Source organism: Meriones unguiculatus, chromosome 5 (assembly GCF_030254825.1).
Source record: "Meriones unguiculatus strain TT.TT164.6M chromosome 5, Bangor_MerUng_6.1, whole genome shotgun sequence".
Taxonomy (NCBI): Eukaryota; Metazoa; Chordata; class Mammalia; order Rodentia; family Muridae; genus Meriones; species Meriones unguiculatus.
In genome coordinates this window covers 105,319,109-105,335,612 of record NC_083353.1, presented here as the reverse complement: position 1 = coordinate 105,335,612, position 16,504 = coordinate 105,319,109, and the positions used below count along the sequence as shown (strand labels likewise).

At 47.0% G+C, this 16,504-nt stretch overlaps 1 protein-coding gene across 3 annotated transcripts in view; it reads right to left on the bottom strand.

Annotated features, from left to right (window-relative positions):
• Positions 1-1,066: 1,066 nt before the first annotated feature.
• The window catches only part of Hrh1 (histamine receptor H1), an 87,789-nt gene continuing 72,351 nt past the window's right edge, over positions 1,067-16,504 (bottom strand). For all 3 annotated transcript variants that reach the window (XM_060383955.1, XM_021637603.2, XM_021637604.2), the window contains exon 2: positions 1,067-4,454. In XM_060383955.1, the coding sequence (XP_060239938.1) occupies positions 2,953-4,419 (1,467 nt within the window). In that variant the 5' untranslated portion in view covers positions 4,420-4,454 and the 3' untranslated portion in view covers positions 1,067-2,952. The remainder of the gene's footprint in view (positions 4,455-16,504) is intronic.

The following is a 16,504-nucleotide window of genomic DNA, read 5'->3' as shown; positions in this document are numbered from 1 at the left end:
TGGAACGAGGCCTAGGGATTGATTCACTCTCTGTAGGCCCTAGAGAGCTGAAGTGGGACCAAGGTCCGCAGAGAGCAGCCATTGAGTCGTTTAGACACAGAGAAGTGAGGTGCCCAAGAGATGAACCAGGACATGTGCCTAGTTGGAAGAGACAGGGTCTTGGAGCCAGAATGGCAGCAAGACTCTTCCGTCCTGGGAACTGAGGACCAATCCGCACTCAGGGAGGAGGTGGCAGGCTAGACCTGCAGGGATGGGAGCCTGGTGGAATCAGAAATCTGGCCCATAGAAGTGGCAGAGGAACCCAGAGTGGAATGAGGCCGAGAGATGACTCCTAAGGAGAGAGAGGTATCATGCAGGCATGAGGAGCAGAGGTCAGACCTGAGCATCCAGGATGAGAGCTGGGCGTGCAGACATGCTTGCCTGTAAGCCAGCACTGTGTATGGACCAGAGGGACTTTCTGCTACCCAGCACCAAAGGGTGGGTCTCCAAGGGCTCAGGCAAGGAGTCACAGAGCAGAATACCCAATGTAGAGTTCTGCCACACACAGATCCAAGAGCAGAAGCCACTGACAAATCTTCTCACTCTCATTCAGTTGATTAGACTTAGAGAAGTGAGATGCCCAAGAGGCAAACCCTGAAATAAGCCTAGCTGATTGATAAAGGGTCTTGGATCCAGAATAGTAGTAATACATCTTCCAATCATGAACTGAGAACCAATCCAGACTCAAGGAGGGGGTTTCAGGCTTGACATACAGTTGGGGAACCTACTGGAATTGGAAAACACCCTGAACTACCCATAGGTCAAGATTTCAGGGCATAAGCTTTCTCCATATGTTTCACGCTGGTGGCCCATATCTGTGCCTAGGTATCATCCCATCTCAGAGAACCAAAGGAGCAGACTGTGGGCTGTGTGTGTGCATTTGTGTGTGTGTGTGTGTGTGTGTGTGAGAGAGAGAGAGAGAGAGAGAGAGAGACTTATAAATGCTTGTGAGTCACCATGTTGGAGGTGGGAACTGAACTGGGTCCTCTGTACAATTGGACAGTGCTCTTAAGTACCACGCCATTACTCCAGCCCCAATACTTTATTTTTAATGTGCGTGTGATATTTCCCATGTAGAAGACATCACGTAAGTTTTGGAAAGCCTGAGCATCATCACAGGGCACCTTGTTCCTGAGCTGATAACTTGTATTCATGGATCCCTTGTCTTCGTCAGACCCCAGGTCAAAGCTCTTTGCATAGCCCTAAGATCTCCCAAAGCCTAATTATGAAGTGTCCCATGACGCAAAGTTAGGTAAGATGCTACTTTAGAATTATCACTAGAGGCAACAGCTGGGGGCTGGTCATGGCTGTCCTGTTCCCCTCACGTTGTAGAAAATAGAAGTCATTTTAAAGGACGTTTATAAATTTGAGCAGACATCCCTTGTCAGGCTTTTGTTTCCAGTTGTTCTAAGCCTGTGAGACTTAGAAAAGTAGATACAAACAGCCATGTAACAGTATCCTTCCAAATGTCATGTTTTAGGTAAGCAAAAATATCTTATTTGGACAGATCATGCAAACAGGAACACAGACACAAAAGACCAGCTTTTACAGGGGTTCCTACTTCCAACACACATTCCAACATTATATTTTAAAATATAAATCTCAACCAGACTATGGCATAAATAAAACTGGATGCTTCCATGCCTTTAAAAGGCATATGTGATTAGAAATCGCACTTAGCATGTATGATTAGAAATCACACCTTCTCACAGATAGAAAAGTACATTTGTCCCTTCTGAGAATCACCCTGTGTGCACACAGATGTGCTCCATGCCAGCTTCTTGGTCATTGTCAACTCTCTTGGGGAACACTGTTGAGTATGGATTTCTCACTGTGAGAACTGACAGGATTTCTTCTTCTTCTTCTTCTTCTTCTTCTTCTTCTTCTTCTTCTTCTTCTTCTTCTTCTTCTTCTTCTTCTTCGTCTTTGGAGAAAATCAGTGACAGGGTTCTCATTCTCAGTTTCTGACATGAATGTCAAATGATCTCAGGAACCTTGTTTTCCTGGCTGTTACTCAGCTTGTCTGTCTGCAAAGGAGACCTACGTGTGTTTTCTGTCATGTCAGAGGCCTTGAGTGAGAGCCCCCTGGTGGAGCCTTTAAGAAACAACGTTCTCTTGCCTTTCTTTTGCTTAAGATGCAATGTATACAAATACTCAGAAATCAAAATTTTAAAACTTAAAAGATAGAACTATTCAAAAACCACTTTCTCCTCCTCTTGACTTTTGAGTGGAGTTTTTGTCATTGTGTTGTAGTTTTGTTGTTGTTGTTGTTGTTGTCATATTAAGAGCCAAAAGGAACTAGGAGTTGAAAATGATGGACTCACAAGCTGCCTAATTTCCTAGCAACTCTAAGACACAGGTAAGGCAGGCTCCACAGTGGGGCAGACAGCTCTGGACAAGGCTATAAGAGAGGCTGGGCTCAGAAGGGCTGTGTTCTGTGAAGCGGGACAGTGGCCATGCCTGTCCAGATAACCCTTGTCAGGGGACAGCATCTGTGTACATGTCTCTGCAGTCACACAGCTTTTTTTTTTTCTTTTTCTTTTTCTTTTTTTTTCTCGGAAAGTCTCAGAGTCCAGGCTAACCCCACAGAAGGACTCTAGCAACACGTCCACACTTGAGTCAGAGAGCTTGACATCCAAGGATCATCTGACACTTCCATGGTCCCTGAGGGCCAGGCATGCTCTGCCCAGGTTGCTTTCAAATACTCCAAATTCTACTACCCCAAGTACAATCTTTCTGCCACCTGCTTTCTTTCTGACGGTGCCTGGGAATGCCTCCGTACTGCTCAGCCCAAGACCTTAGATTCCACGCCCCATTGCCCAGGGGTATAGTGACAGTCATGCTTCCTTCCTCTGGTTCCCTCTTCGACATCAGACATGTCCACCCACTCTGTGGCATTCTTTTGGTGTACCCTTAAGAGCGAATGTGCAGGATTTTTTTGAACGTCTTCTTGAAGTTCTCATTGCACAGGGGGTAGATGAGGGGGTTCAATGTAGAGTTGATGTAGCCCAGCCAAATAGTGAACATGTGCACGGGTTCACTGCAGCAGCTCTTGCAGAAGGCAATGACCATGAAGAAGATGAAATAGGGGATCCAGCAGAGGATGAAGGCGACCATGATAAAACCCAACTGCTTGGCTGCCTTCCGCTCTCGGTTCAAGTGCAACCCAGACACATACTGTCTAGAATGTGAGCGGAGCCTCTTCCAGGTGATCTTGATGTAATCCAGGCCACTGTTAGACTCACTTCTCAGTTTGCCTCTGCCCAGCCCTGGATCTATGCTGTTGTCTGAGTCTGTGGTCCGGGAGAAGGACTGTCTGTCTACCAACGTCTGGTCCTCTGATGTCTCACTGATCCGCTGACAAGTGCTCAGGATCTGCTCATCCATTTTGGGCTGTCTCAGAGCCTGGTCATTGGCCTCTGAGCCCCTGCTGCCTCCATCAGCCGCAGTCTGTGTCTGCATAATGTCAAGATGGAAACAGTGGCGTGGGACAACTTCCCTATCCCCCTCTTGGCTGAAGGTAGTTGGAGAGTTCATCTTGGAGTCTTCAGATGTTGGCTTCTGATCCAATCCTCCAATAGGGTCTTTTGATGGTCTTTTCAGAACTCCCCAGGGAGACTCTTTCCCGGGTTTCTTGGCACCCTCCTTGGCATCCTCTGACTTCAGCTTGATTTCAGAGAAGGAAGGGAGGGACCCATTGGTAAGCTGGCGGTGCTGACAGTGTTGCCGCACGGCCTTGTAGATCTTCATGTAGAACCATAGCATGAGCAAAGTGGGGAGGTAGAAGTTGATGATGGCAGTCATGATCTTGAACCAAGTGACATTGTAGAAGTCTGTCTCACACTTGTCTTCCTGAAGACTTGGAGCTGGGGACATGAAGTGATGCCAGCCAAGAATGGGTATAACCCACAGGAAGGAGAGAAACCAGGCTCCCAGGATGGTAGCTGATGCCCGGGTCTTGGTTCGATACCTCAGGTACCGGAGGGGTTGCTGGACGGAGCGATAGCGATCTATACACAGGATGAAGACACTGAAGATGGACGCCGTGCTAGCCACATAATCCATGGAGAGCCAAAAGAGGCAGAGGGGGCGGCCCAGGGACCACTTGGTCATGATGAGATACAGGATGTTCATGGGCATGACGACCGCCCCTACGATCAGGTCTGCAACTGACAAGCTGACAATGTACAGGTTGCCCACTGTGTGCAGCTTGCGTTCACTGTGCACAGCATACAGCACCAGCAGGTTGAGGCCCACTGTGATCAGGGAGATGCTACTTAGAACCACCACCAGGGGCAGCAGCTGAGGGCTGGCCATGGCGGTCCTGTTCCCCTCACACATCTTGTCTTCGAAGGCAGAGGATGTGTTAGGAAGGCTCATTGGCACAAGGGCAGCCTCCAGAGATGGCTCCCTCCCTGGGAGAAAAGACACAAGATTGAGGTCAAAGATCAGGGTGGCCAGAGGTCATCTATGAGCATCATGCTGGTCAGATTGGGAGTGGAAGCTGCTGGAGTCAGTGGATACCCACCCCACCATCAGGACCCATGTGGTCACTCATGCATTCCTTCTGCCCTCACATTCCGTCAGGGACTGGCTGTTGGATTCCTGGCATTGTTTTGAATATCAGAGAAACCACAGTGGACACCCTGATTTTGTGGGGAGTTTAACCAGAACAGGCCGAGCAGTACCTTGCACAAGTCTTATCTGGAACTTTTCCTGACTGACCTGAGCTTTGCCTTATCATCTATGTCCTCTTTGCTGATTGTAGCCAGAAAGAGGTGGCAGGCCTCACAAAGCATTCTCCCTCTGTGACAAAGATGCCGAGCTATGGAAATCACCTGTTCCCCTCTATCCTATTCCTGCAAGGAGGTAAGGAAAGGATATGCAGGGTGTGATGGTAGTTTGGAGCGGTGGGAGGAATGTCAAGAAAACTTCAGAGGCTCCAAGTTAGGATTCTGTTGTTACTCAGCTGCCAGAGCAACTATGCAGTCTTGCTAGTTATAGTAGCAAAATGTTTTCTTTGCTTAAGCCACTGCCCAGGGAGAATTGTGGGAAGGGAGAGCTGTTGGGAGGGGGCTTTGGGGGTGGAGCTGTTGGGAGGATAATTGTTGGGGGATAGCTGTTGAAGAGAACTGTTGAGGGGAGCTTTTGGGGGCTATTGGGGTGGAGCTGTTGGGAAGGTTGTTGCTTGTGGGAGAAGCTGTTGGGAAGCACTTGCAAAGAAACTCCTGTGCTTAGCTCACACAGCAGCCTGAGGAATGCCTGCAGTTCCATGGAAGTGGAAATGCCTTTGGGAACTCTGAGGCAGCTGTGAGCCCAGAAAAGGATTACCACACAGGGAACACAGCAAACAGCACTGGCCTGAGAAAGGCTGCTGCAATTCCCAGAAAGGAGGGAGAACCTTAAGGACAGGCTTGAGAGATGCTGGGGACTTCTCAAGAAAAAGAGATGCCTCAGGGACCCGTGCTTTCTAGACCTGGAGCCTGTGGTCACACAGGAAGGGCTGCAGAGAGGCCATGAGATTTCCTGCATTCCATGGCCCACACATGGCCAGCTACTTTAAAATGAGGGGAAACAAAATACCAGCCCTAATTACGTGCTAAAACAAAGTACTAATGAAATGAAGGAAAACAAAAGAAAAAATGTTTTCCAGTACTGGGGAGCTAACTTAGAGCTTCACCTTCCCCAGACAATTGCTCTGCTACCAAGCCGGACAGCCTTAAATAAAAATGTCCAAGTGACCAGGAATTTAGTGTCAGGAGATGCAGAGCATACCAGCATCCAGGGACCCTTCTGAGTGCAGGCCTCTGGGCAGCTGCGGGGTTACAGGATCACAGTGGCTGGGAAGTATCTGTGCTCTATCCAACCTGAAGACAGGATCTAGCCAAAAAACAAAACAAGCCAGTGTGCTCTGCTCTCCTTTTGGATCAGCAGTTTGAAGAGCAGATCCATAACAGTTTCTAAAAGAGGGCCAGACTCTTGTGGCAAGAGGGGGGAGACATGCCAACACGGGCCCCCATCTGGCCTCACAGCCCACACAGACTACAGAGAAGCTGGAGGACATGACCCCATCCAGCCTTACATGTCACAAGAGACTGAAGGAGGGGCAGAGACAGGGACCCTCATCTGGCCTCACATCTCACAGGGGACTGAAGAGAACATGGAGAACACGAATTTCCATCTGACCCCTCAGATCACAGGGGACTGAAGAGAAAGTGAGGGACATGCAAAGATGGGCACATGGAGCCTAGTGGCCCACAGGGGACTGCAGAGTCATTAGGGAGGGGACATGGCTTCCTTCTGTCTTATACACCTCCCTAAGTCCCCAAGAGACTGAGTAGCCCAGGGTGTTGACAACACACCCTGCTATCAAAGGCAGAAAAGATGCCTCCCGCTTTCCCTCCCTCCCTTTCTCTATGCTACGATGCCAACATCCTCCTGAATTAAAGTGGTGGATACAGACCAAAGCCATCAGCAGGAGCAAACTCTTTAACTGGTGATTACAAATAGTAAAATCCAATCAAATTCAAGTACCATGAAACAAGCCCAAGGTCAATGTTCCCTCTATATTCTGGACTGCAGATAGTAAGAAGCCAAGCCCTGTGCATCTCTCACACATCAGTTTATATTAATCTGAGCAGCCCAAGCTCAGAGAGGCCAAGCAACTTACTGAAAGGCACACAGCTAGAGGCTGTTTGCTGAGACTTTAGTAGAGGTCAGCTTCCTTTGTGTCTCTCACCTGATTACCGCTGACACTCAAGAGACATGTCACTCTGTGGTGGGGGCTGCCCTGTGGCTGCTCTGTACAAAATCCCCAGCTTCTGTGCATGTGACACCGGTAGCAGATAGCTCCCAGTGTGACAACCACGTAGCTGATGTCAGATATTCCCTGGGGGACAGAAGAAAATGTGCCCTGAGTGACAGCACATTCGTCTAGCCTAGAACGCGACAGGCATCTCATAATAAGAGAACTAGGTTGTGTTGTGGGTATAAGAGGGTGTGTGTGTGTGTGTGTGTGTGTGTGTGTGTTCGTTGGCGCAGATACTCTCAGAGGCAAGAAGAAAGCACAGTATCCCGTGGAACTGGCATCACACATTGTGGTAGCCTGGCGGACATGAGTGCTGGGATCCTCTGTAAGAGCAGTTCAAGCTCTTTGGCACTGAAGCGTGTTTTCGGTCTTTGTTGTATTACTTGTTTGTTTGTTTGTTTGTTTGTTTGTTTGTTTGAGACAGGGATTCATGTAATCCAGACTAGCCTCCAACTCAAACTCCCTATATAGCTTAGGATGACCCTGAACTTCTCTTATGTCCACTCCCTGAGTGCTGGGATGATGGGGATGTGCCACCATGCCCAGTTTTACTGAAGTCCAGGGGACAGAAACCAGGGCTTCCTGAATGCTAGGCGACTTCCTGAGTGCTGCCAATTGAGCCACACCCCCAATCCCAAGATGGGTCCTTGTCAAGTCAGATCTTACCTAGCAGAGGCAGGAGTTACCTTGAGAAATCTAAGCTCCCCCTTTATGGAAAGCACACAAGAACTGGCTTCCATCTGACCTAACTTAAAAGCCATCCATCTTTCTCAAGGTTAGTGATCTAACTAAAGCCTGTGGATGGTGGCTTCAGATATAGCATTCAAGGCACCTAGCAGTATGCCTGGCATACAGGAAGTCTTCAATTATTGCAACCACCATATTTTCCAACAGGATTATTTTCCATAGCTGTCCCAATCTGTCTAAAGGACCCACTTTCTCATTATTGCTTTGGCTTGTATTTGTTTCTTTGTTTTTAAAGACAGGGTCTTACTGTGTAGGCCCTGCTGGCCTCAAACTCACAGAGATATACCTGCCTCTGTCCTCCAAGTGTTGTGATTAAAGGCATGTGTCAGCACCGACTTGAACTTTAGATACGATTTATCTTTACTGGTGAACATTGTCCCATGACATTTAGACAACTCATCTAGCCTTCCCTGGAAGCTTTGGAATTAGAAATATGTTTCATCGTAATCAGTAACATGAACAAAGATATAGGTCCAAGGTGGGTATCCACACATTTCAAGGACAGGAGTTAAAGGTCATCACTGGCTATTAGATGACCTCAAAAGAAAAATCCAAAGTGAAACAAATAAAGAGATCTCCACTGCGTTGTCCCCAAAAAGACTGTGGCTGTGTGGTTTGCTTGCGTATGAATGCAGTTTCCTGCAAGGCTTCCTAGTCACCAACATGGGAGGAGCCAAGTGGGGCCTCCAGCCCCCTTGAAGGAACTGCTCATCTCAGGGATCAACATAACTCTCCTGAGACCCTCAAATCTTGGAAGGACAGGTTGGTACAGAACCCTGAACCTGACTTTGCGCACTCTCTGGCTTCCTGTTTCACATGCTGTGGCCCTTGCCTTTCACATGTGCTCCAACACTTGCTTTCCCGACCAGAGCTACCACACTGGGACTGCCTAACATTATGGCATTTTAGTCACCTGGATTGTGAGCTGCATCAATCTTTTTCCTTCATAGTTAGCCTGACCTGGGCATTTTGTTACAGTAGCAGAAAGTGGGGATTACTACAGAAGAAAATATCAGGTAGTCACCGACACCCAGTCTTTAAGCACCCATGACAATACCAGAAAATCTTAGGATAATATTAAATCTTCAAGGTATTGTTTGTACAGGCTGCTGCCAATTCTACTGATCAAAAGGTGCTGAGAGAGGGCCAGCCACTGCTGCACTCACAGCTGCATTTCACAGCTGTGGAAAATATTATCGTCACTATTCCCCAAGGTGTCAAGGATGAGAATTGTCTTAATTTAGTAGTAGGAAAAGTAAGAGCTATCAACCACATTTAGGTTTTTTGTTTGTTTTTGTTTTTCCCTTTTCTTTTTTGAGATCAGGTTTCTCTGTGTAGCTCTGGCTGTCCTGGACTCGCTTTGTGGACTAGGCTGGCCTCGAACTCACAGAGATCTGCCTGCCTCTGCCTCCCTGAGTGCTGGGATTGCAGATGTGCACCACTGCACCCAGCTAACCATATTTGTTTTTGAAAACACACAAAAAAATAAAATCAATTTCATTTAAAAATAATACAACAATGTTTTTCACAGGATTATTTTCTCTACAAAGAAGGAGGATTCAGGATTCCATTTGAGCACATTCTGAGCCGCTCCTCATTCCAACCTGCTCTCTTCATCTGCATAAATGACACTTCTAGTTGAGTAAGTAAAAACATTAATTTCCTGGCTCCCATTCCAAGTAAAAAGCACCACGGGCGAGGGCGTGCCAAGGACAGCACAGCCTCATCAAGTCTGGGAGGGCGTAATTTCCACGAAGCCCCAAGCTTGGCAGTGGCACATCCTGTGTGCACAGAGTGGATGCCAGCAGTGGGAGACCATTCGAGCTCTGCTGCAGGGCTCAGCCCCAGAGGAAGAAACAGTTGGCAGGGGACCCTGAGCTTGGGCAGGGGCCCTCGGGGATCTTCTGAGGGTGTGGGTCTACACACTCATGTCTGGGGGCTGGAGAAATGGCTTGGTGGTTTACAGTGTTTAATGGTCTGGAAGAGGACTTTGGTTCAGTTCCCAGCATCCACGTGACCACTCAAAACCATCAGCAAGTCCAGCTACAGAGGATCCACCTCTGACGGCCCCAGGCTCACACATGGTGCACACCCATATATGAAGGCAAAACAGCCATGAAATAAATTCATCTTAAAACAAAACATTTCCAGGCTCCAGTCTGGAAGGAGAAATTGGTAAGCCAGACTGAGAGCCCAGCATTGGTGTGGGGTGTAATCCAGCCCTCAGGAGGTTGAGGCAAGAGGATCAGCATGAGTTCAAGGTCAGGGTGAGCTACACAGTGAGTGCCAGGGCAGCCTGGAAACCTGAGGAGATCTTGTCTCAGACCATCATGTGAAACTTGCGTTTCAAAAGGAAGTAAGGCTGGGGAAAAGAGAGGATATTTCAGTCTATATTTGATCTGTATGTGATCTATCCGGGATACACCCACAATGCACCACACCTGTGACTGTGGCCACGCAGGAGTGTGTGGACAAGCGGTGGCGCTGACCGCTTTGGGTAAACATACCATGCCCACATGAATGAAACAGCCTGATAAGGCCTTTCTAGGATGTAACATCACCAGGAAGAGACAGGTGAGTGCAATAAGAAGGTATCCCACACAACCATAAGGAGAAGAGAAATGATCCCATTTAAAAGCTAGGACGGATCTGAACAGACATTTACCAAAAAGACAGGAAATGCCTTATAATCACAATAAACATATTTGCAATAATGTGGGTCTCTAGGGGAACGCAAAGCAAAACCACAGTGACACACCGCCTCGTGTCTACTGGGCTGATAAATAATTAAGAAAGAACAATAGCAAATGCTGGATGCAGACAAGTTAGCCTCCAGGACTGCAGGGAAGATATAAAGTGGCACAGGTGCTGTGGGAGGCAGCTCGGGTTCCTCGGATGGCTAAATAATGTCACCTTTAGAGCTGAATTCATATGCCTAGAAGCTATACACACGCCAGAGAGCCAAGAACGTGTCCACGGACAGCACACATGCAAACAGAGTTATTACAGTGACCCAGAGAAAGCCAGGACCAGCAACTACACAACTATGAAAAGGGACACTGTGTGCCAGCCAATGAGAAGGGACAAAGTACTGACAGGCCAGGCCTGGCAGTGCATGGCTTTAATCCCAACACTTGTGTGGCAGATGCGGGCAGATCTGTTTGGGAGTGTGAAGACAGCCTGATCTACACAACGAGCTCCAGAGACCTTGTCTAAAGTCAAAACAAAACCACAGAAACCCACAACAAACTCCGCACAGTGAAACACAAAGGCAATGATTATGCCGAACCAGAAAATCAGAGACAGACAGACAGATACACACACAGAGCGAGACAGAGACAGACTGATGGATGGATGGATGGATGGATGGATGGACGGACGGACGGACGGAGACAGAAAGTTTGTAATGACTTGGAGTAGTTCCAGAACAGAAGGGATCTTTGGGGAATGATGGAATGTGCCGCAACTGACTCTGCTAATGAGTTGTTGTAAATTTAGTAACTGGATTTTTACTTTTAGATTAATTTTCATTCTACGTGTATGAGTGTATATGAGCAGCGTGTATGAGCCTGGTGCCTAGGAAAGTTGGTGAGCATATCAGATATCCTCCAAGTAGATTTGAGGATGGTTGTAAGCTACCATTTGGGTTCTGGATCCTCTGTTAGACCAGCCAGCACTCTTAACCACTGAGCCATCTCCCCATCCCCTAACAGGAATTGTATGACTCACTGTATGAATGACTGAACTTTAGAGTATATACATTATACCTCAACAAAGTTGTTGAAGAAAAAAAAGGTTTTTTTTTTTCTCCAAAATAAAAGAATTGTAAGTTCAAGGTCAACTTGAGCTATACGTAGAATGACCCCACCTCAAAACCAAAAGCAAACCAGAGAAATGCATTAAAGTTTCAGTGCTCAAGAAAAAGGCTGCAGGGCCAGGTGCAGAGGATGTCCTTATAGTTCCAACCCCCAGGAAGCAAAGGCTGCCCGGTGTTCTGGATCTCTGCATCTGTTAAAATCAATTTCTCTGTACTAGTGTGGGGAACAGGATGATTCCAAGATTCTTAGGACCATTCATTTTTTTTCTCTTCTTGAAAATGTTAAATTTGCATTTTAGATGAGAGCGCCCAGGGGACTGTGTTCTGCGCTGTGTGTGTGCCGGTCCTGGGAAGGTCAGAACAGGATGTCAGATCCCCTGGACTTACAGATGGCTGTGAGCCACCGTGTGAGTGCCGAGAACCAGACCTGGCTCCTCTGGAAGAGCAGACAGCGCTGCTCAACTGCTGAGCCACCTCTCCAGCCTCTCTGTGCTACTTAAAATGACAGCAAGTCTGTTGATTAGCACAATGATAGCTTCAGCCAGTTCAGAGACGTAACTGTTTCATGGGTAGTGATTAAAGCATGTGTGGCACAGGGGAGGCTCTGAGTTCAAACAAATAAAGCATCTGTATATACACATACACACAGACACTCATACAGACAGAGACATGCACACACCCACATGCTCACACACACACCTCATTAATTTCTAGCTTCTTGGTAAGGAGACACAGTGAGCTGTCACAGCTAACTTCTGGATTAGTCTAATCTCCCCATGTCATGGTGGCGTACAGGTTTAGGACAGTGGTTCTCCACCTTCTTAATTCTGTGACCCTTTAACCCAATGAGCTCCTCCTATTGTGGTGGTCCTCTAACCATAGAGTTATTTTTGTTGCAACTTCATAACTGGAATTTTGCTGCTATTATGAATCATAATATCTGATATGTGACCCTGTGAAAGGATTGTTCCGTCCCCAAAAGGGGTCAAGGCCCCCAGGTTGAGAACAACCGGATTAGGATATCACAATTGTTTGATTGTCAGGTCTATCCCCACAGGGACAGCTGAATGCAGAAAAGGGGGTGCTGAGGAATGCACGGTCCTCAAAAGGAACATATGGAAAGCTCATCTCAGCTCTTTCTTTCTTTTCCCCTGGCTTTGGACATCAGTGATGAGAAGGTATATGGGGCCATCAGGCTGGGAAAGGCCCATTCTCTCAGCCCTCACACAGAGAGGGCCTCCCCTAATCAAAGAACTGAGGCTTATAGCGCTTGACACCAACACTGAAACACCCAAGGTGGGGAGACAATGGATGTGGGTGTGACTCAGTGAAGGAGTATAGGGGGTCCTCGGATTTCATGAATGCAAAAGTCTAGCAACCATGAGGGTAAGTTTCACCCGAAGGACCACACCACAGCACACTCGTCTCCCCAGACCTTCTGGTGACCTTCACTCTCCGAACTCTCCGTCTTCCTTTTCATTGGAAAAGAGAGAAGGAAATAAACGCTTTAAATAAAAATGTCAGGAAATGGAAAATATGAGCATCTGGGCTAAGGTTAGACAGAACCAGTGAATGCAACATCCAACCAGGCATGTGAGTGTCATTTCAGGATACAAGGAATGAGCTTTTCTTTTTTTCTCAAATCCCTGAAGATTCAACTTTGAGAAGGACACTTTCAAAAACCAAAGTTACCCAGGATGTCCTCTGCTTCAAAAGGAGAGAGAGAGAGAGAATTAGAAAACTGTAGTGAACAAAAGAGAAAAGAGGCACGCAGTCTGAACCTTGTGAGAGCACCTGGAATTGGGCATTATCTCATGTCTGTCTCCCTCAGCCAATTAACCTGGAACCAACAGGCTGTCACCCTGCTCCCACAGTTGGGGGTTCTTGGCACCATCAGGTTTGGCTCAGAACCAAGAGCATGCAGAAGTGGGAACCAGTGTTGACTGTGGATGCCATCTGTGATCATTCACTCAGTTTTACGTTTATCCATCTGTCCACTCATTCTGCCTTCACCCATTCATTCATTCACAAAGTCTTTATTAAAGGAAATTCATCTTATGAAAAGATAGAGTGACACCTGAAAATGGGACCGAGCTCCCACTGTCCTGCAGTGGGCAGCTCTCACCAGCAGCTCTCACCCCTGCCTTCCCAGAATGCACTTCAGCACTCTGAACCTTCTACTTCCTGGTGAGAGGGTGGAACTGTTTTCACTATTCTTTACTAAACGCAACTGGAAACCCTAGACACGCTTACAAAGCTCCTGTAGTCCCAGCTACCTGGAGGGCTGAGGCAGGGGGATCACTTGATCCCAGTAGTGTGAAACCAGCTTGTGTGACATCATGAGACTCCATTTCAAAAGCAAAATGTGCAAATAAACCAATCCCCAGAAATTACTCTATATTTTTATTCTTAACTATGTGTACAGGTTATGTGTGAGTATGTACACCTAAGTGCAGTTGTTCAAGGAGGCCTGAAGGGGGCACTGGATACCTGGAGTAGGATGTGGTTGTGAGCTGTAGGTGCTAGGAATGGAACTTGGGTCCTCTGCAAAAGAACGTTCTCATTCTTAGCTACTGAATCACCTCTCCAGGTCCAAGACACTGTTTTGATTCTGGTTTTGTTTTCAAGACAGGGTCTCACTGTGTTGCCTTGGCTGTTCTAAAACTTGCCATGTAGATCAGGCTATCCGTGGACTCACAAAAGACCTGCCTGCCTGCCTGCCTGCCTGCCTTTGCCCCAGAGTGCTGAGAGTAAACTATGCAACAGTGCTCCCAGGCCAGATATTATTCTTAAGATAAGCACAAGGCTGACAGGTCTTAGAGAGGCCAACTAACCATGAACCTTAGAAGCTCAAGAATGACATGAGGATTAGTTTCCTGCACTCTTGCTTTCTGCACGAATGAAAGCATAAGGTACGGTCAGGAACTGGAGGTGCAGACAGAATGAGACTCCCCAAGGCAAGTCCACCATGTCTGGTCAAAGGCCCTAGAAAGGGGCAGCCTGGAAAAGTGGAAACCTTCCCGTCATGAATGTCTCTACTCTAGCCTAGCCCTGCAGAAGACCCTGAATGACGCACATGCTCATTCTTGCCAGCAGAGATACAACCCTGCTTAGCATACACAGACACAACTTAGCCCTTCCAAGTGTTTCTCTGCCGCAGTGGTTTGAATAATAATAGCCCCCCGTGGCTCCTATATGTGAATGCTTAGTCATCAAGGACTGGCACTGTTTGGGAGGGCCTGGGAGGTGTGGCCTTATTGGAGGAAGTGTGTCAATGCAGTAGGTTTTAGAGATTCCAAAAGTCCAAGCCAGGCTTAAAGCCTCCCTCTTTCTTCCAGCTGCCTGTGGATCTGGGAGCAGAACTCTCAGCACTTCTCCAGCACATGTCTGCCAGAATGCCTCAAGGCCAGTGATGCTCCACGCCATGGACTAGACCTCTGAAACTGTAAGTCAGCCTCAATTAAGCACTTCTTTTATAAGAGTTGCCGTGTTCATGGTGTTTCTTCACAGCAACAGATAAGACACCTACTGACACCACTAGAGAGCAGGACTCCCATCTCCTTTACTCCCATAGCGATGACACTAGGGGAGCAGGAGCCCCCAGCCTCTTCTAGGACCAGCAGAAGCTGAGTGGGGTATCTTGATGTCAGCTCCCACCTGGAGCTAACAGTGCAACATATCTCCCCATATTGGCCCCTTCTTCCACCCTAGTGGGGCCATAAGAGACCAGGTACAACAGAAGACTGAAATGTGACCCAGGGTCCCCTAACATCATCTGGAAAAGTGCCTGCATTTCCATCAGAAGTGGAAAGATGGCTAATAAAAACATAAAAGATGTGGGCTGAGGCTGGAGAGATGGCTTAGATGGTTAAGAGTACTGGCTGCTCTTGAAGAGGATCACCGACTGTTTTCCAGCACCCACACTGGACATATTTCAAATAGCTGTAATTCCAGTCCCAAGGGATCTGATGCCTTCTCTTGGCTTCTACGAGGCACGCACATAATGCATGTACACATATAGGCAAAACTCATACACATAAAATTAAAACAAACAGATCTTTATTTCTTCTTATTTTGAAAGGACAGAACCAAATAGATCTTTGGTTTTATTTTTTCTTCTATGTTTTAAGGACATGGGTTGAGAGCATAGCTTAATTGTTAGAGTGCTTACCTAGAGTTCAAGATCTGGGTTTGATCCTAGCACTTTATAAACCTGGCATGGCCGTGCATGTAGTGAGAATTCTGGAATCTTGCTTTCTTTAAAAAAAAAAAAAAAAAAAAAACACAGAAATATTATAAGACTGTGTTTGCTTTTTAATCCCAGGAGTGAGGATAGAAGGTTGCTTCGCAGAAGCTGACTATGATTTGCCTCATGCACTAGCAGAGGTGTGGCTTTGCCAACTGGAGACAGTTTTTACAATTATATGAGGTTTTCAGTCCTGGGAATTTTTCAGAGGGTCTATAAATAGTAGGGTCAGTTGTTGTTGGTCATCAGGGGGGTTGGTTTTGGTTTGTTAGGAGCCATGCTCAAAGAAAAGAGACGAAGAAGGAAATTAGATTCAGAGATCTCTATCTCTCTCCCCTCTTTCCTTCCTTCTCTCCTATCTAGCAATAGGGAGGATAAAAGGTGTTTGTGGTGGGAAAAGAACCCACAAAGTAGCAAATCCCACTACCGGTGCAAGCCTGAAACCCAGCATTCCAGAGGGAGAGGCAGAATAATAAGATTGAATTTCAAGGTCATCCTTGGCCTATTCAAGGCCAGCCTGGAATACAAGAGGCTCTGTCTCAAAAACAAACAAACAAATAAGAAACGGGGACTAGAGGGATGGCTCACTGCTTTAGATGCTTGCTCTACTTTCAGGGCACCTGAGATCCTTCCCTGGCACCGTGGTAGTGCAGCACACAATAACCTATAACCCTCTTCTAACTCCAAGTCCCCGCTAGGAACATGCACACACACACACACACACACACACGACACATGTATACATGCATGCATGCACAAACATACAAAATTAAAAAAATAAAGTACTAAAAATGTAAAGAGACAATAAACAACAACAACAAAAAGCAGTAGTAAGATACAAAAGTCT